Source organism: Neodiprion virginianus, chromosome 6 (genome assembly GCF_021901495.1).
Source record: "Neodiprion virginianus isolate iyNeoVirg1 chromosome 6, iyNeoVirg1.1, whole genome shotgun sequence".
In the NCBI taxonomy this organism is placed as follows: Eukaryota; Metazoa; Arthropoda; class Insecta; order Hymenoptera; family Diprionidae; genus Neodiprion; species Neodiprion virginianus.
The window spans coordinates 20,441,519-20,466,410 of record NC_060882.1 but is presented as its reverse complement, the minus strand read 5'-3'; the positions used below and the strand labels follow the sequence as shown (position 1 = coordinate 20,466,410).

General features: G+C 39.7%; 4 protein-coding genes across 11 annotated transcripts in view; 1 reads left to right on the top strand and 3 right to left on the bottom strand.

Annotated features, from left to right (window-relative positions):
* Positions 1-957: 957 nt before the first annotated feature.
* On the bottom strand, positions 958-7,013 carry LOC124306970 (exocyst complex component 4). 2 transcript variants are annotated; one of them, XM_046768197.1, is made up of 14 exons: positions 6,885-7,013; positions 6,182-6,343; positions 5,920-6,089; positions 5,470-5,829; positions 5,261-5,284; positions 4,996-5,140; positions 4,536-4,859; positions 4,225-4,452; positions 3,992-4,128; positions 3,719-3,896; positions 3,407-3,627; positions 2,912-3,326; positions 2,652-2,819; positions 958-2,593 (listed from the first exon to the last, which is right to left on the bottom strand). In XM_046768197.1, exons 1-14 carry the CDS (start codon positions 6,939-6,941, stop codon positions 2,225-2,227), a joined length of 2,958 nt encoding a protein of 985 aa, XP_046624153.1. In that variant the 5' UTR covers positions 6,942-7,013; the 3' UTR covers positions 958-2,224. The 2 variants fall into 2 exon arrangements, with proteins under 2 accessions (XP_046624153.1, XP_046624154.1); XM_046768198.1 differs by lacking the exon at positions 5,261-5,284.
* A 1,369-nt stretch (positions 7,014-8,382) lies between these two features.
* LOC124307696 (tubulin alpha-1C chain-like) lies at positions 8,383-10,438 on the top strand. Its single transcript, XM_046769656.1, has 4 exons — positions 8,383-8,617; positions 8,890-9,191; positions 9,505-10,086; positions 10,205-10,438. The coding sequence occupies exons 1-4, from the start codon at positions 8,413-8,415 to the stop codon at positions 10,436-10,438; spliced, it is 1,323 nt and encodes a 440-aa protein (XP_046625612.1). The 5' UTR covers positions 8,383-8,412.
* Positions 10,439-12,190: 1,752 nt separating this feature from the next.
* Positions 12,191-24,892, bottom strand: part of LOC124307693 (uncharacterized protein ZK1073.1) — a 16,254-nt gene continuing 3,552 nt past the window's right edge. Inside the window, exons 2-12 of one of the 7 annotated variants that reach the window (XM_046769648.1) lie at positions 23,500-23,509; positions 20,221-20,441; positions 15,934-15,984; positions 15,792-15,855; positions 14,593-14,710; positions 14,311-14,521; positions 14,139-14,213; positions 14,027-14,038; positions 13,757-13,872; positions 13,508-13,670; positions 12,191-13,440 (exon numbers count right to left, since the gene is read on the bottom strand). In XM_046769648.1, coding sequence (XP_046625604.1) covers positions 13,210-13,440; positions 13,508-13,670; positions 13,757-13,872; positions 14,027-14,038; positions 14,139-14,213; positions 14,311-14,521; positions 14,593-14,710; positions 15,792-15,855; positions 15,934-15,984; positions 20,221-20,250 — 1,071 coding nt within the window. In that variant the 5' untranslated portion in view covers positions 20,251-20,441; positions 23,500-23,509 and the 3' untranslated portion in view covers positions 12,191-13,209. Of the gene's footprint in view, positions 13,441-13,507; positions 13,671-13,756; positions 13,873-14,026; positions 14,039-14,138; positions 14,214-14,310; positions 14,522-14,592; positions 14,711-15,791; positions 15,856-15,933; positions 15,985-20,220; positions 20,442-22,482; positions 22,785-23,499; positions 23,510-24,892 lie in introns of those variants that run through there. The other 6 variants (XM_046769649.1, XM_046769650.1, XM_046769652.1 and 3 more) reach the window with 6 other exon arrangements.
* Positions 23,521-24,892, bottom strand: part of LOC124307692 (uncharacterized) — a 22,216-nt gene continuing 20,844 nt past the window's right edge. The window contains exon 8 of the mRNA XM_046769647.1: positions 23,521-24,351. The gene's annotated coding sequence lies outside the window, so the exon portion shown is untranslated. The remainder of the gene's footprint in view (positions 24,352-24,892) is intronic.

Here is a 24,892-nt window from a genome sequence, read left to right as displayed (position 1 = left end):
GTAATTGACTGAATGAACAACCGAGATGAAAAGAATTTTTTTAATCTTTTAGACGTGATATCAGATATATTTATTTTTCCGCTGTTAGAACCACCACCGGTTTTACGAGTTAAACTGTTACTGTTCACAACTAACTTCACTTATATTGTATTAACGAATATTTATAACTATTATAAAACCTCTGATTGAATAGCGATAGAGAATTGTTCATTAAATTAACTTGTACTGGATATTGCACCGTTGTTACATAAGTAAGACACAAGTTCACGTAAATTTAGTAGAGCCGAAGTCTCGGAAACACATCCGTACCGATGAATGTCTCACGTACAAGTAAAGTCTAAACAAACTGGCCTGCAAATCTGGAGTCCCGATCGGCTTTTGTTTACCCATCACAGATTCGAAATTCAAACTGTAACCACGGGGTTATAACTATAGAGCGAAACGATTATTACGTAACACATCATATTCGATTTTGTTCGGGAAAATAGTATAATGCAGGTACACTAAGCAAGATTATTTTCATTTCAATGATAATTCATTCAACTTCGAATAGCGCAGAGATTTTATCCGCAGCTCGATATTACCGTATGCTTTACAAGTCCAACAATTTCTAGTAAATACGTGTCTACGATATTTATGTACAACGGTACGGGTTTATCAACAATTGCGTGCATATATTCTGTCATCAAATATTTTTACAAATTTCTCCATTAATTTTCCTCTCGAAAGCGAAGAATTGATTTCATAATAATTACAATAATGAATCAGAGATTTTTAACCGCGGAAGCCACCTCGATGAGCAATAAATTTTAATTGGGTACAACATTACGAAAATACTGCATTTAAGAAATAGTTATTAACATGTTGAATAAATGTATACATATACTCTCTCAATGACTAAGAGTTTTATCCTTGCTCAATTCTCATGGGTAATCATTTTCGGGTTAAAAAAACGTATTTAAACATTGAATCTCATGCGTAATATATTTCGAACTCTTACTGATTGCAACGTTGCACTTGCTCTCTTATGGCTCAATCATTGTTTGGAAATAATTTAAAAGATTGGACACACGATAAGTGTAATTACGTCATGAAAGAAGAAATATGCGTATGATATATTATATATCATGGAAAGTTTGTCAAACATTATTTCTACCGGTACGGCTCAAATTTTTTTAAACTTTATTTGTCTTTTATTTTTTTCTCTCAAGCATGATCAATTAACAAGTTATAAAATAAATTATGCTGCATCTAAAAACTAACTGACGAAGAATAATGAATAAGATCAGACTTTTTACAATTCGATATGCAAAATGATATGAGCATCAGCAATGCATATAAATATACAGAAGTACTATGAAACACAATGATACAAGTACAATGGTAGAAGTATAATTATATAATAAGCTATATAGGTAGCTATATAGACACGGTAAATCTATTAGCTGAGCATTAGTAGAAGGCATTGCTCAGAAACTGTATATTATATGTACCTAGCTTACACATATCACTATAAACATATCAGTTTTCACCTAGTTTTATATCTTGTTCATAGCATTTACTTTGATTATTACTTATTACACCACGTCACCTCCGCAAATACATTGAACACAATCATACATCATATTTCATCCTACTTTACACAGGGTTTCATGATTTCGTTATTCGTTGCAGCCTGTCAAATGGAGCACGAGGCGTTCAAATACAAAATAATCACGTTATCATGTTATTTCGAGAATTAATACGTTTCTGGCAAACGAAGGAAAAGGTTTCCATCTAGAAAGCTTGGAATTTTCTAGAGATATTTAATCCAATTACCTATAAACCACTAAGCACAGCTTACTTTTGCCTGGTCGAATTCAAGGTAAGAATAAAATATCATAGAAGAAAACAATTAAATAAAAGTAATAACAGACGAGAAATGTAATTTTTTTGATTTTTCGCGTAGGGCAGAATGATAATTAAGATGAACGCAGGACATGGCCACTTGAAAGCACTTACTGAGGACTGGATTCGGCGGAGAAGGAGGATACATTTTCTATTTTCTATTTTAAATTATATCAAATTAAATATGAGTTATATTTTAGCTTTACAACTTTACACGACGAGTGATATTGGTTGAGAACGAGATCGTTTCACCCTGAGATGGGAAGCATTTCACATATTTATATAGTGAATATACAGTATTTGAGAATTCAGGGTGAAAAACACTGATAAAATACGGCTACACCGTTACACCTACCTCACCCAATATCTCAGACAGTTTTTCAAGGTGTTTATTGATCGAGCCATAGTCTTGTTGACTTCTGCTTATCAATTGAAAAGCATTCATATATTCAAGCTCGGAAAACTGCGGACCTTTTTCTAATACACCGTTTAATATTTCTTCCGGTGTTTGATAGAACAGCTCGAAATATTGCCGGGCATGATCCATCGCCAGTTCTCGAGCCATTGTGATATTTGTTAACGTCTGCTGCAGGGCGAACACGTTTCGACACATCCTTTGAATGCCAATTTCGTCAATTTTCTCCATAAACTGAGCAGACGTTATTATAATCTTGGCTATCAGATGACCAAGTCCCTCAAAGATGTACTGAAACGATTTTCAAAATATCACTAATTGGAATCAACTGGGGAAAATAAGTCATTACCTTGGCCTTCTTTGGATGAAGAATAGACTGCATTGCCTCATCTATGTGTTGCATCACTCTGCACAATTCTTCAACTCGAGGATCCGCCTCCTGTGCATCTCTGGCCCCACCACACAGGTGACTGTACTCACCTCGGGGTAACAAGTAATGGAAGCATTGAACACGTACCTGAAACCATTTTTCATTATTAACACAAAGCCGAATATTAATTCTGACCAAAATAAACCAGACGTGAACAAATTTGCGCAGTTGACTCTGACCTCTAGATGCAGCACCAAGATACAAGTATTTGCTAACTCGTCAAATTCGACAGCGAGCTGATGCAGCGATTCCACCAAAGCCTCGGGCATAGGCGGCAAACCTTGTGATTCGCCGGAGTATTTGGCCTGGCGTAGCTCGAAGACGAACGATTGTATGGAAAGGGAGAACCATTCCATGCTTTCTTGGAGTAGCGCTAAACCACGCAGCTGACCAACGTCAGATAGTATCTCATGAGCATTAATACCGCCTTCACCCAAATTACTTGCCAAGATCTCTGCTTCTCTGAGATTACGCTGTCTGACTTCCTCAGGGCTTTCCTCGTCTTGCGTCTCTTGCCGACGCATCGATCTTCGCCCGAAAGCTCCACGCTGAGGATGCGTTTCGTATTTCAAATTCGCCCAATTTGGCAATGATCTAAAAATTTGATTATCATGTCACATGAATTAATATGCAATACCCATAATTTTTGTACTGCAAAAATTAGGAATACAAACTTGATAAATCTACTGATGTCGTCGTCTTTCAACCATGCTGCAGAACATATTCTTTTATCCTCACTTTCAGGCTGAACTATACCACGGTACGCAGCTTGACATGTCTCACGATAATTGTGAAGTATGTTTAAAGCAAGCGTGCAGAAGTGTTCGCCCTGAAGAGGCAGCACAGTCATGAGTGATCTCAACTCATTTACGCATTGCTCGACTTTTACGGTGCTCTAGGAACGAGTAATTGTTCATTTCATAAAGTTTCTTCGCCGACCGTCAGGAATTTAAACTTCAACAAATCACATATCTGAGGCTAATTACCTGTAGAAGCGGTCGAGGTAGGCCAAGTTCTTTCATTAATTCAGGCGATGTTGTGGCGCGCCAAGCCTCTTGGCTTTTAGTCGCGGTATCGATAGCTGTAGCAACTATCACGTGATGTCGTCCCAAATATACTTCCTTCACATAATCAGCAATGAAAGTATTCAACGTGCATGGATTTCTAAAATCAGTTGTCATATTTTCATACATATTCACACTAGTTTTGGTAAACTTGTTGTTAGATTCGGGTTGAGTTCCCGTGGTAGCCGTTCATACCCAGGTTTACATCCTAAAGCTTGTTCTATTTCTTCAATGAATTTCATCATTGGTCTGAATACCACTGTGATATTCTGTGGGTCTGGTTCACAGACGAGTCTTTTCTCCTTTATAGCACCGAAAGATTGACTAGCATCCTATAACGAAAAAATTCACGGAAATATGTGCATAAAAATCAACCGAAAATGAATCAAATTTGACAAACTAATGTTGTGTTAATCATATACCCTTACCGATAATACGAAATTACTATATCTATGTTCCTTGAGATAGCTGTTGAGCGTCATAGTATGAGATGAAGAGTCGAACTTGAAAAGAGAGCCATTTTTTTGACGCTGCGGCTTTCTTCTGGCAAAATAAGTGTTTATGTCACTTGCCGGTTCTCTCAGCGATGTGGGAGTTTGAAAAGGATCATCACCCATATTTTGTATATCTAGGTATTCAGTTAACAATAACTGAAGCTGCAATCACAAGTATAAGATTACCGTATTCATCAGTTTCAATTTCATGTATAAAAAACTTAAGCAGTAGCACCTAAACTTACAACTGCTTGAATCTTACTCCACACGTCAGGCATTTCATATAATCGTACGTCCAAATTATATTTCTTCACAACATGGGACAAACTGCGTAGCACTACAGCATGCATTGCAGCAACCAATCTGAACTGTTCAAATACTGTTTGAAGCAGGTCAAGAAGAAGGGACTGCTTTTCTGTTGCATTATTACTCGACGTAATCTTAATCTCCGAAATTTCTGCAGATATAGTTTTTATGAAGGTCGGTTGATTGTCAGCCATCTCTTTGATCTTCTTGGAAGTTCGACCTACTATATTCAGCAGCTCGGTCTGCATTTGTACCTTGACTGCCTATAAAATTTCAAAAATTAAATAGTACTTGTTACAATATCATTTTTTTTCGTTTTCTATTGGATATTTTATAAATTTTGTACTTTTTTTTGATTAGGTTCTACCAGAAGTTAATACAAGTTAGTAAATTTCATACCTCAACAGCCTCTGGTATCTTATTGAGCAATGCAAGGCACTCGATTATAATTGCCAGAAAGTGTTCCGAATTCTCTTCAGGATTCGTAGCATTTTCATCCTCGACAATATTACTCAAATCGTCAATAGTTGCAGGCGTTGTTCCCCTATAAAAGATAATACATAAAAGTAGCGCTACACCAGTCACATTTCATTACATCACGAAAATAAACACTAAAATATCAAACGAAAAACATCGAAACTATAACATACATTGAATGACTCACATGTTTACAAGCGAAGTGCGACGGCTGCATGGTAAAAATTATTTAAACAGGAACATTTCAATTAGGTAAATGTTGAGAAATCGTCAGTGTTTACAGACAAACAATTTAAATATAATAGAAAATTTAAATTATGATAGCATTTACCTGGAGACAGGTGGAATTGATATTTTCCAAATTGTTATAAATCGATAAAAATCAGGATGTTTTACCTTGGAGCCTGACCAGCAGAATACGTAGACATGACGTCAAGTAATGCTCTTCTAACTTTATTTCCTCTAGATCCGCGTGACTCATTGCCCCTTTGAAAATCACGTCCAGAGCCTTGTCGTTTGAGTAAGACTTCGCGAGTTGATTCAATATACAAATGTTTACTCAGTTCTTCAAGCAATTTTACATGTAGCTGTTGCTCCTTAGCTTCCAATTCTGTACGAACTTCTCTGAGAGCTTCTACTCCTTCCAAAGTTCCATCTCCGAGGGAAAGAGCAGATACTAGTAACTGGGTAGCGTGTAGGTATAGTTTTTTATTTAAATAATGACCGAGGCGAGAAGGAACATCTCGCAACTGATCACTGAAAATACAAAATAACCGTTCAAGCGATTGAACAATTGACTGTATTGGATAATTGTGAATTTATCGAAGCTCACAATAAAACACTTACATTTCGTCCAATAGCTGCAAAAGATGCTTATGTTCGATACCCTCTAGCCATAATTTCATAAGTTCTTCTCTTCTGCAACGCAGCAGCTGTTTACATGCGTTCAAATTCTCCTTAACAGCATGAATCTTTTCACGTGAAGCTGTGACTCGTTCCGATAAAGTACTGAATATCTACGAAAACAAAAAAAGGTGTAATGAATCGTGAGACCACTCGTGTATTATTTATTCTAAATATTATTGTAAATTTGTCAAGGTTTACCGACCTGCATGACCTGCGTGAGGTCCTGATCGTGTAGAGAAACGAGTTCATCGAGACGCTGGTCACTCCTCTTATACTCCTTCTCGAGCTTGGCCTTCTCAACTTCTCGCTGTTCATTTGTCTCGCTTGCGGACAGTGCCCGGATAACAGACATCAGCAGACCGCTCTGTAAGCAATTGGCAAAATTGAAATTTACTTACAGCAACAAAAACTCTAACTAAAACACTGTGCTGAATAGGCTGCTCTGCCGTTAAGAGATTATATATCATCGCTGATATCCCTATCAGTTTACATGTCGATGTGTCATGAGTGAATGATATTTACCAGAACATCTCAAACTGAAATAAAATAGTGCTACCTACGCTTTGAAAGACCGTTAATATTGTTGAGAACTTTAATCTCTGATTTCAGGAGAATTTTGAGTATGCAAATTGAAAATGGCATGAGCTTTTTGAGAGTGTAATTAAAAATAATTCGGTCTAAAGTGAAACACAAGAATATGACAACACAGCGTTCGACGATTCTGTAGCGTGAAAACATGTCGACAATTATTAATTATGTAGTAAATGATTCAGCAGTGGCTGTAACAATTTTAATCATCAAAATTTCTAAGCCTAACCTCAATGTTGAATAATATTTTTTACGTCTCCAACGATAGCGTTGACACTCGAGTAATGAATTGATATCTGAGTATGTATTTTACTCACTGTTTCTTTGGCATGTTTTATTCCCCGTGGGGGTTTGACGGGCGGAATGGCAGTCATTTATGTATTGGTTGATAAATGATAAATCAAAAGCAAACGTCAGAATTAGAAGTGTCAAATGCGAAAGCAGATCGCTGATTTTCCACGCTAGAGGGCAGCGCTACTTGCTGTAGCATTTAGCGCCAGGTTTGAATTTTAGCAGTGTCGACAGTGAAATTTCAACCGCTAGCAGTTTACTCATGTACCGACGGCTTCGTACATAAATACTACAAAACGGGAAAACCATGGGTAAGGCTTTGCTATTCTATTGATAATTATTCCACTGATATTTCAATGGCAAGAGCAAGTATAACGCGTTTAAAAAATTCATAAAAAGATGTTGGTTGATTCATTTCCTGCAATAACATTCTAGTGGATATTGATCTGTAAGAAATTCGAATTTCAGCTCAAACTGTATTCGATTTAATCAGGTATTGCTGATTTCTACAGAGCCTATTTTAAAGAGACTGTCACTGCGTATATAAAATTGTAAGAATATAAGTAAATTTTAACAAACAATGTGATTAAAACGAGTTTTTGCACACGTCTCTATCAGGCGAGATTTGAGGGATTACCAATCTGCACTTGGAAGCAGGCCACAAAAGCCACCGAAACAAATGTTTTATGTTTTATCATTGTATCGTCTTGTCCCACGGCTAACAATGGCATGATTTTCACTTTCCCTGGTTGCTCAGTTACGAGTATCAATTAAATCAGTAGTTTACAAACCATTTTCCAAATTAACTGGTTTTTATTTATAAAAATATATCTTTTTTATTTAATATTTACACGTATATGAGTAAAAAAAATTCATTCGGATATATTAAGACTCGTAACTTATGATTTTATCGAAATTATTTGTTCGTGGAACCGAGTGCGCGTGATAAAAATTGGGCAAAATGGTATGATGCATCAACTATTCACTTACTGCTTATTACAAGTAATCTCAAGCCCTCATTCATATATCACCTTCGTCTAATTTCCTGATTAAAATCGGTGACAAGCTTGGACGAAAAATGAAAAAAATCGTATTAGATAGGGACAAAAACGCTCCGATCCGCATTGACGTTTAAAACCTTTCCATATGCGCGTTGCAATTCTCTTATTCAAGTATCCGCGCAACTTTGAACGAAAGCAGACTGCATTGCTCACTCTTAAATTTCATGATTCCTATAAAATATTTCGGACTACGAAGCTGACATCGATACAACGCTGCTCCAAAAAACTCTATACACCCATTCATTACACCACAGGAAAATTGTTCGGGATCTAAAGACAATTAGTTAAATACCGCAATAATCATCGGTTTAAACCAAATCACCCATGAATTATATTATTAGATAATCGATGGCGATAACGACCATCAGTAAATCAGATTCCCCGTTTTTAACGAACAAAGAAACTCATCGCTCCGCTTTGCGATCTAGAGTAAAATCCCGAATAGTATATTATACCATTCAAGCGAAATTTATTTCAGCGTGAGTGTATATCGATGCACGTCGGCCAGGCGGGCGTCCAAATGGGCAATGCGTGCTGGGAGCTGTACTGTCTCGAGCACGGAATTCAGCAGGATGGCACGATGCCTTCCGACACCGTCTCCGTCAGCAACGACTGCTTCAACACCTTCTTCAACGAGACCGGATCCGGTAAGATGGTGCCACGCTCGATAATGGTGGACCTGGAACCAACGGTTGTCGGTAAGCGGAGGTTTTCAGGATAAGGCAAATTTCGGCAGCCGTTACTTGAAAACTGCAGAAAAAGCGGGACACGCTAGGGTTTTTCATAGAAAATACCGATGTCAACTATATTTTTTACCATAAATAATTCTACAGTAAATTCTGCATTTTAAGGAGTACGTTTTACCAAAAAATCTGATGCGTCCCTCTTTTCCTGCAGTTTTTAGTGAAATCTGCTGTTTTATTATCTCCGTGCTCTCTCAAACTCATCGCAAATTTAACCCCGTGTACAGACGAAGTTCGCGCCGGTCCTTATCGGCAGCTGTATCATCCGGAGCAACTGATCACCGGCAAAGAAGACGCTGCGAACAATTACGCCCGAGGACACTACTCGATTGGCCGTGAGATCATCGATTCCGTGATGGATCGAGTGCGCAGGCTGACCGATCAATGCACAGGTCTTCAGGGCTTCTTCGTATTTCACTCATTCGGAGGCGGCACTGGCTCGGGATTCACGTCTCTTCTCATGCAAAAACTCTCCGATAGCTACGGCAAGAAGTCAAAACTTGAATTCGCAATCTATCCTGCACCCCAGGTGAGCGATTAGCGTCATTTGTTCTGGGAGGAGTTTTCTGTGAAACTCACCGTTCGGCAGCGCCAGCAGATAGGCAACCAATGCTATATTCTAGGTCTGTACTACCATTTCTGAAAAGATATCCTTACCTTACCGACAAAGTTCGCGTCTTCTGCCAGGTCAGATATTTTTCGAAAATGCAGGCTGTAGGCGCTTAGCGGTGAGTTTCACGGAAAACTCCCGGTATAGAATGCAATGTAACGAAAGATCACTTCATCAATTTCCGGAAACGAGAGGCCAAACTGTTTGAACAATTTTTATTTTCATTCTGCAGGTATCCACGGCTGTTGTGGAACCCTACAACGCGATACTGACGACGCACACGACGATCGAGCATTCGGACTGCGCTTTTATGGTGGACAACGAGGCGATATACGACATTTGCCGTAGAAAGTTAGGGATCGAGCGGCCATCCTACACGAATTTGAACAGGCTGATCAGCCAGGTGGTTTCCTCGATCACAGCATCGCTGCGTTTCGACGGTGCCCTAAACGTGGACCTGACCGAGTTCCAAACTAACCTGGTCCCCTATCCCCGGATTCACTTCCCCCTGGCAAGCTACGCTCCTATCGTATCTGCGGACAAGGCTTTCCACGAGGGAATGTCAGTCGCCGAGATAACATCCGAATGTTTCGACCCCTCGAATCAAATGGTCAAGTGCGATCCTCGCGAGGGAAAGTACATGGCCTGCTGTCTTCTCTACCGCGGCGACGTCGTTCCGAAGGACGTTAACGCCGCCATTGCCACGATGAAGGGGAAAAGTACGATTCGATTCGTCGACTGGTGTCCCACGGGATTCAAGGTCGGGATAAATTATCAACCACCGACCGTTGTCCCCGGCGGAGATTTGGCAAAGGTAAAAGACTTAACGGGATGAATGCGGGACAGCGATGCTTTTGGTCGAAAACGACAACAGTAACGAGGACTAATTTCTATGGAAAAAAGTTTCATTACTTCCTCAATTTTCTAACCAGGTTCAACGCGCCGTATCCATGCTGTCGAACACGACAGCCATCGAGGAGGCCTGGGCCAAATTGAACCAGAAATTCGACCTTATGTTCCACAAGAGAGCCTTCGTTCACTGGTACGTTGGTGAGGGTATGGAAGAGGGTGAATTCGCTGAGGCCCGAGAAGACCTCGCTGCGTTGGAAAGAGACTACGAGGAAGTCGCTCTCGAGTCTACAACACCGGACGCCGTTGAGTACTGAGGTTGACGTTTTTTCGAGTCTTATTCAAATCCAAACCGTGTGCAGCGAGGGTAACGACACGATTGCGTACTTTGAACGATCTGCCAGGGTCGGTTACACTTTATAATCTTACAATACGGTATTTTGCCACCATTGATCCAAGATTCTGGTTACTTCCGAAGTTTGTTTCGCATTTTTCTCATCATGTAAGCGTGTAACCGAAACACCGTTGAATTGCAACATCTTCTACGATCATTTTTGCTATATCGATTTGATCACATTTACGGTATTAATACGTACACGATCATGTGGTGGTATCATCTCGCTGGTTTCACACAGCCTTTTTCCGTATATTTGTAAGTGCAATTTTACGTTATGCGTCACCGTTATTTCATGTCTATCATATTATACTTCAAGACAGCACACCGCCACCAGCACTAAACTAAAAGTACCTTCTGACAATTCCCCGGACGACGGGAGAGGCTACAATGCAATAAAAAATCGCATATACATTTTTTTTTTTTTTAAATCTATTTGCGTCGCCCGTCGCGAGGGTTTCGATCGCTTTTTTTTTACGTAGATTAATCAAGTCAAGTGAATCAAGATATGCCCACAGCGACACGCCCGCGCTGGCTGCACGTTGCTTAAGATTCCATATCTCTCACTGCGCAGCAGTACAATTTACGTACATATAGTTGAAATGTCCACACTAAACGCACACGATAATAGGTGTAATTATAATACAGTATCTTTTATCGCGAAATTGAGAATCTCTGGAAAACTCGTTGATAAAAATAGGATAACCGCGTAAAAAATCGTTACGTAAACTCCATCCGAAGGATCGTATTAAAATTCCTGCACGGAGTCAGAATAAATACAAGTTTAGATGATAATAATTAGTGGTAAAATGTTAAGGAATTTCGAATCCAACTTCGGATCGCATATTCATTCTGGTCCCTGGGGTGAATTCTTCTTCGTAACTTTGGCAGTGAAGTATTAACTTACAAGTACAGCCTAAATGATCGTTACACGCAGATTATATTGAATCCCCTGCTGGTTAAAATGCTGATCGCCTATAATTATCGTGTAGCGATTGTCGGGAATTTCAAAGGGGAGATTAATTTGGTACGCAACGAGTCCCGTCAATTACTGATGATATAATAATTCCCACCCCAGTGGAGCACCGCTCCGAATCGTTAATGGAACAGACAAGCTCATGGTACGTCATGATTTTTCTAATATTGATAACTAAAGTGTATTTTATTCATCCTAGGATGGATAAAGCCTTTCGCGATGATGTTCTGGACGCCTGTGTTATAAATACGTTTAATCATCAAATAAATTGTTGTTTGAGAATCCAAGCGAAAATACATTTCTGTGACAAGCGTTGAGGAGAATGGCGTACATCTGCGGTTGGTTCCGATATCGATTCGAAGTGTACAAAAAGATATTTCCGAACGGTTCGTTAATCTTTTGCTAATTATACCACGCAACGAACTCTAATCTATTTCTCTTAATTAAACGTCGTGCATTACGTAAACGATCAACACTTTTTTCACGTACATCGTATTGTAGGAATGAATGAGCTTTTTAGTTGCTTTACTTTTTTTAATACATTTTTTGTACTCTTCTCTTTCTTTTGACGTGAGATTTATATGTGTGATATATACCTTTGTAGTTAGTAATTTGCAAAATAATTTCTACAATCTCCATAGCAAAAAATATTAGCTGCTCTACGAATAGCCAATGGAGATGTTGTCAAAATAAATGTTGTAATTTATATTTGTGAAACTGTATTTGTGATAAATAAATCCGGATTAACATCACGAGCTTTCTTTTCTCCGTATCAATAAAATTCAACATTCCACGCTGCAGCCTTGCCAGTGAACTAGAATTTCAAGTGATTTTATTAAATATGCGCACATATCTACATAGATGCGCATGTTACACAGACAATTCGTTATAAAAGGAAACTACCGGTGCATAAATTAATATACCTATACATGTACGTTGAATCATTTTTTCCGTATGATACATTCATGTAAAATTATCTTAGAATACTTATTTATTATATTTTGTTAACCCTACCAAAGTGAGTTTAAAAATGGGCAATCTTTTGCCGAATCGAATTCTCGCACGATTTAATTTACTCACGTGATAGAACGACCGTAGCCGTTCTATTGGTAGAATCGATTCAATAATTCATGTCACGATTCCAGCTTCCCAAAAATGTGCAGCAAAATTAAGTTGTGATTAATGACCGAACCATCTGCTAAACTGTATCGATTACAATGTCTGCGTATAAATATATTATGCATGGAATACAATTATACCTACTGATTAATACGTGTCTGCATAACAATTTCAGTCGGAAAACTTATCAGTTTCCAGACTTGAAAAGCGGTTCCATAATTCACGCGATGGTAGGTGAGATTTGGATAGGATGTTGCATTCGCTTTTAAAGTAAAAAATATCGCTACACCGGTTATTATCATTTGGCAGGTATTCCTACGGGACGTTATAATATTAAACAATTTGGTGGTGCGAGTGACTATAGGTGCAAGTAGAACATAAAGTGCAAATCTTTTAAGATGAAAATTTGTGAAATGAGAAACAGATGGAAAACTATTAAATCTCGCACCCCAAAATCGAAGCTAAAAAGCGTATTTTACATCACGAAATCTAAGAATTTAATCACACGGTCGCATATTTGCGCACGAACAGAGATAAAATATCAAAACACGTCAGCGGGGAATGAGCTGATCAATGTCAAAGTATGAAAAGTTGACGTCTCAATTGACCGGGGAACGCGACGGTTCCGGGATCGTGATCGACAAACGGCGGATATTCGGCTTGTCGTACTCCTCCATTGACATGCCTCTGGAGAGTCTTCGAGGTCGACCATCGCTGTCGAAGGAACCGCCGCTGAAGGTGCGCTGGCGATCAACACCGGGCATGGTTACGGAGGTGAGCAAGCCTTGACCCTTGCAGAAGAGCAAGATGCTCTGGGCGACTTTAACCGGCTGGAAAATGTAAAGGAGATTCTTCGTAACGAGATCCATTTCCAACCGCAGCACGGATGGAACTCACCGAATCAAGAAGAACGTCTCCGGCACGTTCAACTTTGAGCAAAGTTGCCCGGTTCTTGTCCAACTCGCGGAACAACTTCTCAACGACGCTGGCATAAGGGCTGAGCATTCCGGTAATCAGGATAATATCGGTGTTGCAATTCTTCAGGGATATGTCCTTCCGGCTAATTTCAAACGAAGCGAAGCGTTAATTTCGGCCGAATCAGCAATTAACGAGGCAGAGATATTGGAACAATTGACCACAACTCACGTCAGAAAAGCGTTGACGTACTGCTTGATATTCCGAGGATTAAGAGTACCTCGAATCCGTTCGAGAAATTCAGCGAGGACTTTTTCCTTGTCGGGGTTTGTCGTGCTCACCAGTTGCTAAAATATTTACGAAAAATGACGTTGCAGTATTCCGTACGTATTACGTTTTGCATTTATTTAACGGACGATCGATCACACCCTACGCGATCGACATACTTCAGTGAAATAAATGTAATATTCGGGTTCGCTACGACACTGACAAGCCAAATACCTCGTTTATCATCTGTGGCCGTGCGTGTGGGTAGCGTGAAAATGACGGGGAAAAAACACTCGTGAAATCGTCGGTCGAACGCGCGTAATAAGGTACATTCGCAAATACTCACGTTCCCGTACTTGTGGTAGAGGAGAAATTCCTCCGCGGATTGGCCGACCTCCTCCTTTCCTCTCCAGCTGAGGAACTGATGAAGAAAGAATTATTCCTTTCGCAATGTCAAGTCCAACGGTTAAACTTGAGGAAATTAATAGTGTCCAATGTTACGTGTAGTCTACACCAACCTTGGTTTTGAAGTTGTCAAGAACCGTCGCGGCACTGCCGGTGCAGTTGATAAGAATTAGCCCGAGGACGCGGGATGGATTTGCCAGGGCAAATCGGGCGAGGACATTGGCTCCAGCACCTTCTCCAAAACCGACGACGTAGCGAACCTTGAGGAAGTCGATGACAGTGACGAGACTTTCGCCGAGAGTCTGGAGCGTTGGGAACTGAAATCTGATATCGGAAATATGAGGAAGCTGGAAGTTTTTCGAGCCTAGCAATCACTTCGAATCGTGTTTTCTCACCCATCGGGAAGATTCGGAGCGTTGTCGGCGTGTCCCGGAACATCGATATGAATGAAGATGGAGCGATCCTTTATTTCCGACATACAAGGATGGTTAACAAAGTCGTGGAACGAGGTGTCTGTAATCAGAAAAAATGGTGAGGTTTCCGGGAGGGAATCGAAGCCGCCTATCCGTCAAGTTATTTTTCCGTCAAAATGTGGTGAACGATGTTTGATAGATCTGAAAAAACCGTCCCTTGATCTCATCACGCATCATTCGACCCATCGAACTCGTAAGAAACTCTTTTCCGAGCTATTTATTTTACACGGTTCCTTCGACGACGTGCAAGCGATTCGAATGCCTCTTTTACTGACGATTTTAAGCGCGATTCATCGCCGAAAATGATGACGCATGACCGCGCAGTTGCGATTCTGGAACACTGCACGCTTTCGGTTTTGCAAGGTTCTAGGCAAGTGCCCGGCTGCACTTGAGACTGGCTGAATAGGGGGTGAAAGATACTCGCACACGGGGAAAGAACAAGTCGACTTTTGCATAGACGCGGTCTTGTACTTCAATACATTTGTGCGACCCTCTGAAGTGAAAAGGCCGCACAAAGCCGTAGAGTTCTATGAAAGGTCAGTGACCCACGCGGAGCAATTTTACGAAGCTAAAAATTATGCCTCCGCTTCTCCGTGAATACGCTTCGCTCGCCACCGTTTTTCTAGTTTAAGAATAAATCGTATCGTCATTTTCTAATGACCGTTATATCGATCCTGATTGTGTATTGTAAGTTTGTTCCGTGAAAATCTTGAAAAGAAAGAAAACTTATCTGGATCTTTATCTATCGTCTCAGAAGCTTCCCACTTATAAAATTACATCAATGTTTCCACCTTGCATTAATTTGAGAAAATTGATATTCATACTCTCAGAACAGTGGCGGCTTATGTTCTTTGAAAATATGATTGAAAAAGTTTAAAAGTTTTAACACAGAAATTTCTTTGAGAAAGACATTAGAGGAGAAGAAGTTTTCCTCAGAGAAAATCTCAAGCTTTGCAAGGCAATCTTATAGTTTACATGTCTTAAGGTTCTTCATTAAAAAGTTAAAACAGGTGAAACAGAGTACATTTTATATATAAATATAAATAAATAAGCCAAAGTTCAAATCATTCTACAGTAATTGCAGGCTGAAAAATGAAATATAGCATCGATGTGTCGCTTACGATTGCATCCCAGATCGTGAACGGTCATAAAAACGGCGCGCTTTTCCTGCTGCTTCAAATCACCCTGTAAATTTAATAAGAAATTCCTGAGTTTTCAAAGCCCTTCGTCATGGCCCCGATGTCGTTTCGTTCGCGGACTTACCTGCACGTAGACGTGGAGGTCGCCGCATTTCTCCGTGTTGACGACATACTTCTAAAACCAATAAAGCAGTGAGAACAATTACTTTTCTAGAATAAACTTCGTAAACGGGAAATAATAATTAGGCAGCCTACAGTGAGTACAACCACAATTTTCCGTGAACCTAGAGCCGAGGAATGAAACATAGATCCCTTGGGGGCGGATCTAGAATTTAATAACAACTCGAAGGAAAAGCAAAGGAAACGTGTACTGGTATTCTTGACCAGCTTGACTCGACGTAGCTTTAAAGAGATAATCGTTTTTAATTGAACCATAAATTGGATTGTCAGAGCGAACCGTAAACATTAAGTAACTTGACAATACAGCTTGGAAACGAGACACCGTACGATTTTAAAGCCGACTGTAACTGCGAACAAGTTCCAGGCAAGTGCGGGAGAATAATCTGTCTCTTTAAACAATTTTTTTTTCTTTTCTTCTTTTTTTCACCATATGCATGGCTATTTTCGTCTCACTACTCGTCAATAGATTTCTCGTGCGTCGTGTGCGGTTTTTTCATTTACCTACTACAATATAGTCTCCGCTTCGAGCCACAATTATTACCACGAAGCATTACTACGAATTTAATGACGCGTAGGATGGGGATCAAACGAATGTTGGAAACACCCACTGAGAAGTCGGGCTTATCAGTTACGAGTTTTGAGCCCTGCGAATTTCAATATTCTAGGGTAAAAGCCGATTTTCTGTCCGTGCTTAAGCGCAGAGCTTTTGATATATCAATAAGCTTAATTTGCGCACGGTCTGTTGGAAAGTATTCTTTAAATACCACTGGAAAAATAATCTGGTCCGAAAATCCAGCGGTGTCTAGACGGTAAGGTTTCTTGTCTACGAGGTAATTTACAAACGGTTGGTATTACCGAAGGAAAATTTTACACTTAACGCCTTGGTTTACCAGAGGGTTGTTAGCGGTAAAAAAAAACCCACCGTATAAACCCACTAATGGTTTTCGGCCCACCGTGTGTATAATTACTGATATTTAAACAGCCTAATTTCGGCTTATATCGCTGTATAGCGACTCTTTTTTTTTCGAATGTAAATAATAAACTATTTAGCAATGTGCTTTCGGTCGTTGGTCAGAATGGCCGTTGATATATACGCAAATAGGCACCTGGTATCGATCACCGAAGCCCTACGTAGAAATTCCTATTCAATACCTACTAGGCTACAGCGAGACATACAGTTGAAGATTAGAGCTTTTTCGTGTTGACTAATTCGATTTTACGACCCCTGTGCAACTCTGCCGAAATTAGAAATTTTATCGTCATGTGAAATCAGACGCAGCTGTGTAAGATCTAAATTCAATTGAAGTTTAATTAGCGCTACTGCGAAAATACCAGGGAGAAACTTAGATTGGAACGTCTCACGCCTTATCTATTAATAAAGGCCTGGGCGAAAGGGACCGTGAATATCAACGGGAACAAAAACAACAATAAGATAGTAAGATACGGCAAACACCGTTCAAAGCCTAGAACTTTGGCTCGTGTACATATGCTAATACAAACTTCTAACATTGGCTCGAACTTCCTTAAAGCCGTTCGAATTTGGGACGGTGTGAAGAAACAAACCCTTTCAACGCGCAAGCAATCTATTATTGCTTTGCGAAATTTCCGAGGTAATCACTTTGCACGAATCGAAAATCGGTGCAAAAAAATTTAGCTGTCGGAAAATTCGTTTAGGACGTAAAACCAGTCGTGCGTATTAAAGCGCCTTTCCGAAGTTAAATATTTTACAACCCCGCACGTCCTGTATGAATTATTCAAGTTCACGTAGAAGTTCAGTTGAATATGAATGCAGATACACGGTTGGTAAGTATCAGCCATCGGCAGCTATTAAGTAACCTAAACACGGACAGGATACTCTTACCGAGGGTTTTGCGGTGAATAATAAATTAACGATACGACGCAAAATCGCTGTTCATAACGATATTCTGAACGAAAATTGCATGTGGTTATCATAGAACATCAATGCAAACGCGGTCGATTATACTAGTGGGTGAAACTCTTTTTAAGTCAAGATGAAAATGGGAATGCGAGTTTGGTCAAGTGTTTCTTTTATGATAACGCGCAAAAAAAACTTCCGATTTATTTGTTGCTCCCTCGTCGAAGTTTATGCTTCGCTTCGTCGAGTAATCCTTGGTGGAATCGGTTTCCGAAACTTGTAGGAAAAATGGGAAATTTTTCTTCGTTCTCCGATCTCTGCGGACGATAAGATTGACCTGATTCTTAGATTCGGGACTCTCGTTGAGATCTACCAGCCGAATGATCGGAAACCTTATCAAGAGAAACCGCGTCCCATTACCTCCAGATATTTCCATTTGTTTCATTTCCCCTTAACTTGACAACAAAAGCGTCAAAGCTGCTGATTCGCTCTATCATCCCGTGCCTTAGCTTTAGTCAATTTTCCCGATAATTGAAGGAATATCGACGCAACGGCTAGCGTGAAAATATAGCGGACAAAACTCGATAATCCGAGTATGATTTAATACTCGTACAGAGTTGTATCATATTACAGGCACATACCCGGTACATATTCGAAGCTTGGAAGCAATGTAAATCCGCCAAGTCCAAGAGGATAAAACAGAAGACGGAGAATTGCGAAAGGGTTGGTTGTACCCTATAAAAACAAGTCGCGGAGGGTGAGATGTTGATCCCTTCTAAATCAGAGCGGCATGATCAGATTAAGATGAATCATCCAAGCTGTCTGAATCAAAGGTTAGAAGGAAAAAAGACCGTATACAAAGTCTCCGACAAGATATCAACATTTTGAATAAATGTTTCGCACTTAAAAAATTAAAAACGAATAAGCCCCGGTTTTTTTTATCCGATTTTTATACCTTTTCTACTTAGTTTCTTCAAAATAGAAATATTCAAGGAGCTGTTGCAGAAAATTTGACAAAAAATCATCTCTCAAGTCACTAAATATAGTTTTTTTTTTAAGTACAATACAACAGATGCAAGTCGAAAATTATACTTCAGTGTTATAACTGAACGACAATTTAAAGATATCTTTACTATTTTCAGATAATTTTTGGGCAACTGTAGTTGACGAGGTAAATGAACACAAAAAGTTACAATTGGATCAAAAATACAAAAGCTTAATTTTGATCATTTTGATCATGCTAATTACTAAACATTTTTTTAAATTGTTTGTATCTTAGTATAGTTAGTGTTATTCGAATTTGTTCAAATTCATTTGTATTGTATTTTTAAACAGTATTTTCTCACTTCTTAACTTTCGATTCAGACGAATCCGATCGATTCATTCCTTGAGCAAGAAATCCGCTATTCTTCGTGGAATCATATGAAGCGCACGTGTAATGATATGCGTACATAACGCGATATGAATTATCGAGAAGTTCTATTGGGATTGAAATGCGTCGATCTAAATCATAGGTCAAGTGGCTTCAATTTATTCCAACTTGATCAGAAAGTCATAGATGACAAATAGTCATTTTTCCTCTTCGAGTTTAATAAATTATAACATAACTGAAGAAAATGAACGCCGTACTTTTCGACGTCTGAAGGTTAGAAGCAAAACACTCGTATTTTCCTAAAGAGCCAGATTATTGTAACATCATTGGATTATGCCCGCGTTAATATTCAGCGTGACCCATAAAGGCGCACAATTTTACAGCTTGAAATATTACGACTTGAGCGTGCTTCTCCGGACAACGAAACCCATTTAAAATTTAACGCCTTTTCATCTTTGTACCAAGAACGCGAATCACTTTACGAGTAACCTGATTACTTGGTAGGCTTACTTTTCATCGAGTTTCAACCCTCCGGGAAATAAACGATATAAGCTATCAATAAAACGACACGTTGATTGATCCTTGAAAAGTCGTATCGGTGGCTCAACTTCTTGCTTCATAAATTGTCTCTAAAGTTTTTCAAATCGAGAACCGAAACGGTGGTATTTTTTGAATTTTGGCAATCACGTCATGAGTTACTAGACGCGATTACTTCAACGTTGCACTTTTTCCCGGAGTAAAATTTAAGCGAATCTTTTCTCTCCCCCTTTACCGAAGCATTTTTCACCATATTCAGGGTAATTTCCAAACACATCATACTTAGCGATGGTAATACTTGAGCAATTTTTCGTTGTTCCAGCTATTTTCGAAACTGTATATCAACCATTCCACTATTCTCTCATTCTCCAAAATGCATACTTAAGTTCGAACTAAAATTAAAAATATAACGAATGTAAATTTTTCGAGCACAATAACAAACGTACATGTAAATCCGTATCTGTGGCGTCGCTCATTTCTGGGCTTGAACAACTTCCAGTCTTTCCTATTTATTACTCCTACTGTTCTTCAACTCTGGGGTTTAATCTCTCGGTCAAAGGATGCAACTGTTAGTCGGTGACACTGCAGATGCGTAGAAACGTGAAACGTCAGGCAAAACGGAGCGCCGAGAATGAGAACTGGCGCGTATTCTGTAGGCGAACACAGACTGCGTTTGCGAACGAGAGGAACCGCGTCGAAGCGCCGCGACGTCCGTCGTTCCCCACAAACGCAACCCCTACCTCTCGCTTCGATTCGCTCCAACAACAAGGGAAGAAGCCAAACTCACCAGAATCCGTGATACGTGTTCTGTTTATCACCCAGAAAGTTCGGGGCGGTCTAAATTCGGAACGCTGGCAGTAGATTTACAAAGAGGGAAAAAACAACCCCTACATGCGTTCACAAAGTTTAGTCATTTTTTGAGGAAACGAAAAAAATGTTAGTTCCCTAGATTGTGCAAGAAATGCAATTGAATAATTCTCTAATTGTTTTCAATATGGAACATTTGATTGAAAACGAAGATTTTTTTGTATTGATCGGTTGATTCGGTGATTTTTTGCGCATCGAACATGTGAAAATGTCCAACGTACTGAGTGAAAATTGATTTTACTTCACTCGAGGTTATAAGCAAATTCGTTCAGGTAATATATTCCATTGGCGGATTTTTCGAAAAAATCTGGTTAGTATAATTGCCCTACGAATGCCAGCTACAGAACTATTACCACAAATTACGTACTCCAACACCCAATCTCGATTCGAGATTAACAAAGACGCTTTATAACCAACGTAACTCTCGGATTATACAGCAGCTTTGGGACAGAGGGGGAAAACATTACAATTACAAGATGCAGTAAGCGTTCATTTGTATATTCCGCAAGATTTGGAATGAAAAAAGTACTTTTCGAGTCAAAAAGATATTTTTTAATCGTCAAAGAAGTTTTTTTTTTTTTTTTACACAAGCTAAGTTTTCCTTGATGTCACCAAATCCGTGGTCGTGCCTCAACGAAAAATTATTTGCAGTAACTACACATTTCTTTCACCAATCATACGTAAAAGGTGACAATTTTATCTTTAAAAAAACAATTCTTTTTTATCAGTGTTCAGACATGTGACATACATAATGGTAGCGAAGTAGAGCAGCTAGCCGTATATGGTACAAAATAATTCGAGTCCCTTGCGAGTTCGCCTGCTTCATGCTAATGCGCAGAACTTGAATAGCTGCATCGCACGCAGATACGCTGACTGAACGAGATAAACTCAACTAGATTTTACGATGCAAGGGACTTTTACTTGACCTCCGCGAATTACATATGCACATATCCCAAAAATAATGTAAGGTGGATCCTCAGTTACTGCGGAACGAGACAATACTGTAAGGTATAGACACAGATCTGACCCTGGTGCTACCTTTTTTCTTATTTTTTATCATAATTTTTTTCTTCCTTAATCCCAACTGCGAACTACGTGCGCTCGGGTGAACGAGAACCGCGCGATCTAGATACAGTGCAATTACCACAACCAAATTAATCAGGATAGCCGCCGACACGACCCAGGCAAACTCGCTCAATTAATTTATTTGCTCCGCTTGCATGATGAGAGACTTCATCTGCCTTCCTTCTCTTCTTGCCAAATGTCAACGGTTCACCGACCCAATGACCTGCATCGGATCTTGGAAAGCAGTTGACAACAGACACAGGTCGTAATTCGAGGGGGCGTCGAATCCTTTTGCAGAATTCAAGACCATCCATCATATCATGTTTCGGAAACTTCTGGCGGTCCAATATCCGATTTATTTAAGGCTGAACAATCTAGATGAATTATCCACGTTGAACTCAAACCTCAAACCCTGCTACCTATCTTTCTACTAAATTTTCCCATACGCAACAGATTCAATTCATGAATTCACTTTGCCAGGTGGGATGTAAATATTCTGTTATACGTTCACTGGGAGAAATTTTTAGTTCCGGTTACCGCTCGGTCCTTAACTATTTTCATTTTTTACCACAATGGAAAAATATAGTTCTAGGTAGAAAATGAAAATTAGTTTTCTAGCTGTTACCAGAAAGTCTAGTATCCGTTGCTATTCTTTCTCGTTACGATCACTGTTACTATATTATCTTGTAACTGTTGCGAAAATTTAATGCTTGTGAAACAATAAATCGACGTTAAAGTCTTATATGACTAAAAAAGTAGAGTAAACCGATTCTTACAGATCTGCTGTGGATAGACTGCGGATCAGCTGGCAACAAGAGACGGGGAGAACCCGTGGAGTGCTCTTCAACGCGTTGAAGCTACATTGTCTTCACAAATATCCCTGCCGTGGCTGTTTTGTTCGATAAACCATTCCGAGATGATGTCGCCGGATGATCAGATGCCTAGAATGTATGAACCAGGCCACATGTGTTGAGTAAAAAAATATAAAGCTCCCGCTGCATGCTTGGGGCAGAGTGCATTTGAGAAAATTATTATTCGTTACTGTAGGTAGAAAAATAATGTCACGGTTGAAATAAATCCTAGCAAGGTATTGATCCATCGATATGTGCGCGCCTGCTCCTGTCATCGAAGTTAACTTTTGAAATGCACATTCAGAACCAAATGTTACGAAGGCGCGACTATGTGCGGAATTCGCAATGGCTCGTTTGTCCGCGTCATCATTTTCATCCCTTTTCGCAGCTGATCATCGTTTCGATGTGGCTTACAGCCGCGTTCCCATTGCTCTCAGGATTCAGTCGAATCGCCGTTGTTGAGTGGCAAGTCGATACCGTAAGACGCATGTATTTCCATTGACTAGTGATGTGAATAGTCCTCGTTTTTCAGTCACTGGACAATTGAGACAAGAAACGAACACGGAATAACAGTACTCAGAGCGGAGGCTGTTCGTTCATTAGAAGGAAAAGCATTGAAAGCTCGTTTCAATTTGATTTCCGTTATCGTCACCGCACTGTCGGAGGATCTCCGCAAGGTGTCAATTCCTTGGAAAAACAAGACGTGGAAATGGTTTAGTTTAGATTCGCGACGTCGAGCTACGTGGTCGTGCAGGAATTCAGGTCAATAAAAGCGCCTTACGAATTATTGTTGTCTGCTGGCGAGAGCGGATCGCGTTCTTTCAAGTGTCCAGGCATGTGGAGAAGTCAACTCGAACGTGCAGTTCGAATTTCATGCACGGACCGAATTCCCTATAAACGTAAATTAATATCCAGCAAAATAGGGAACGGTGAGAGGAGGACGAGCGGAAGACTGTCAAACAGGATGTAATCGTTAATTAATAAACCTGACAGCGGTAAATAGCTGTATAATCCAATACCGGTGATTAGTAGAGCTATCAATGGCGGAGTGGATTAAATTGGCACTTGATTGAGTAGAAGCCGCATCGTAATTGCGTTCAAACTTCCTCGGTGTTCCTTTTGGTATTCCCCTGACAGCGACTAAACCGAACGACAATCAAAGTTCAGTTTCGACCTCCGTTGAGCCACTGTTGTGCATGCTTCGTGTCAAACTTTCCGTATAGTTCAACTCAACATAGCACTAGGACTTGAGGTCCAAATTGTACTTGCAATCAATTTTTTAAATACCCAAACCTGCTTTCGGCTTTTCTGATTAGAAGGTTTCTTTTTCAGTAAGAAGTCTGCCCGCAAATGGGAAGTCCGAACGAATTTAGGTCTGGAAATAAAATTGAAAATGAATATCGCTACTGGCTTTGTACAATTTCAATGAGAATTTTGTTGGTGCAAATTGCACTACACCGATTTCCTGATTCCTTCGGCGTGTAATCAAGCTGAACCTGTGAAGAAGCTCTTCAAAAACAAATTAACCTTCCAATGTAACCAAAGCTTACCTCTCCTTTGTGCTTGCGTCAATAAGCTCCGCTTTGTACCGATCCGTAACGGCAAGTTGAAGCATCGTTCAAAATTTCCTGATTTCAATGTACGCCACTTTAGCATCCTTCTTTACATTTCAGGGTAAAACGCAACCGAAAAATATGCAATCCAATTTTTCTTCCTTAGCTGTTGCGGCTCTTCAGAATTATTTGATTCCTGAACCTCCTTCACTCGTCATAATCGCCCACACCAGATGCAACACTGAAGAGAAATGTAATGAAAAACTGTATACTTCACTTCCTTAAAATTCGGTTTCATAAATTGTTAAAAAATTCGAACACAGATTTAGGGTTTGTGATACAACTTTTGCACAATACACGATCTATACAGTTCACGACCGCGATTCTAAGGAAAATCTATCTTCTGTAAACTTCAGGGCCTTCTGAGACTTTTTGAGGAGATCCATAGATTACCTAGGGTTGGGCATTTTTTTTTTTCTCTTCCTGATAGCGAATGAAAAGGGACGATAAGGGATATTCACTGATCCCTACCGAGCAAGGGAATGCCGAGACATTTCTTACGTAGGTATATCCCGTCGTAAAAATACTGTTAAATCTACCTAGCTCAGCGTTTACTTTCCTAGATAGTAGCTATTGCGACATGGGGATAGCTTCAAGATCGAAAGCGAAAAATAGCTAACATTACGAATTTACAGGAAATAGACAAATAGGAAATGCTTGAGGACAAACCTTTGTGATTAAAGGATAAGCCATTCGGTAAACCCAAAGAATATAATTTTCCA

Bases quoted from the DNA above. Each gene is read 5' to 3' on its own strand.
- LOC124307696 (XM_046769656.1), top strand. From the start codon at position 8,413: ATGCACGTCGGCCAGGCGGGCGTCCAAATGGGCAATGCGTGCTGGGAG. The intron at 8,618-8,889 runs GTAAGCGGAGGT...CCCCGTGTACAG, and splicing joins CCTGGAACCAACGGTTGTCG to ACGAAGTTCGCGCCGGTCCT. The intron at 9,192-9,504 runs GTGAGCGATTAG...TTCATTCTGCAG, and splicing joins CAATCTATCCTGCACCCCAG to GTATCCACGGCTGTTGTGGA.
- LOC124306970 (XM_046768197.1), bottom strand. From the start codon at position 6,941: ATGACTGCCATTCCGCCCGTCAAACCCCCACGGGGAATAAAACATGCC. The intron at 3,897-3,991 runs GTATGAACGGCT...AACTGATTTTAG, and splicing joins GCTTTAGGATGTAAACCTGG to AAATCCATGCACGTTGAATA. The intron at 2,594-2,651 runs GTAATGACTTAT...AAATCGTTTCAG, and splicing joins TTCATCCAAAGAAGGCCAAG to TACATCTTTGAGGGACTTGG.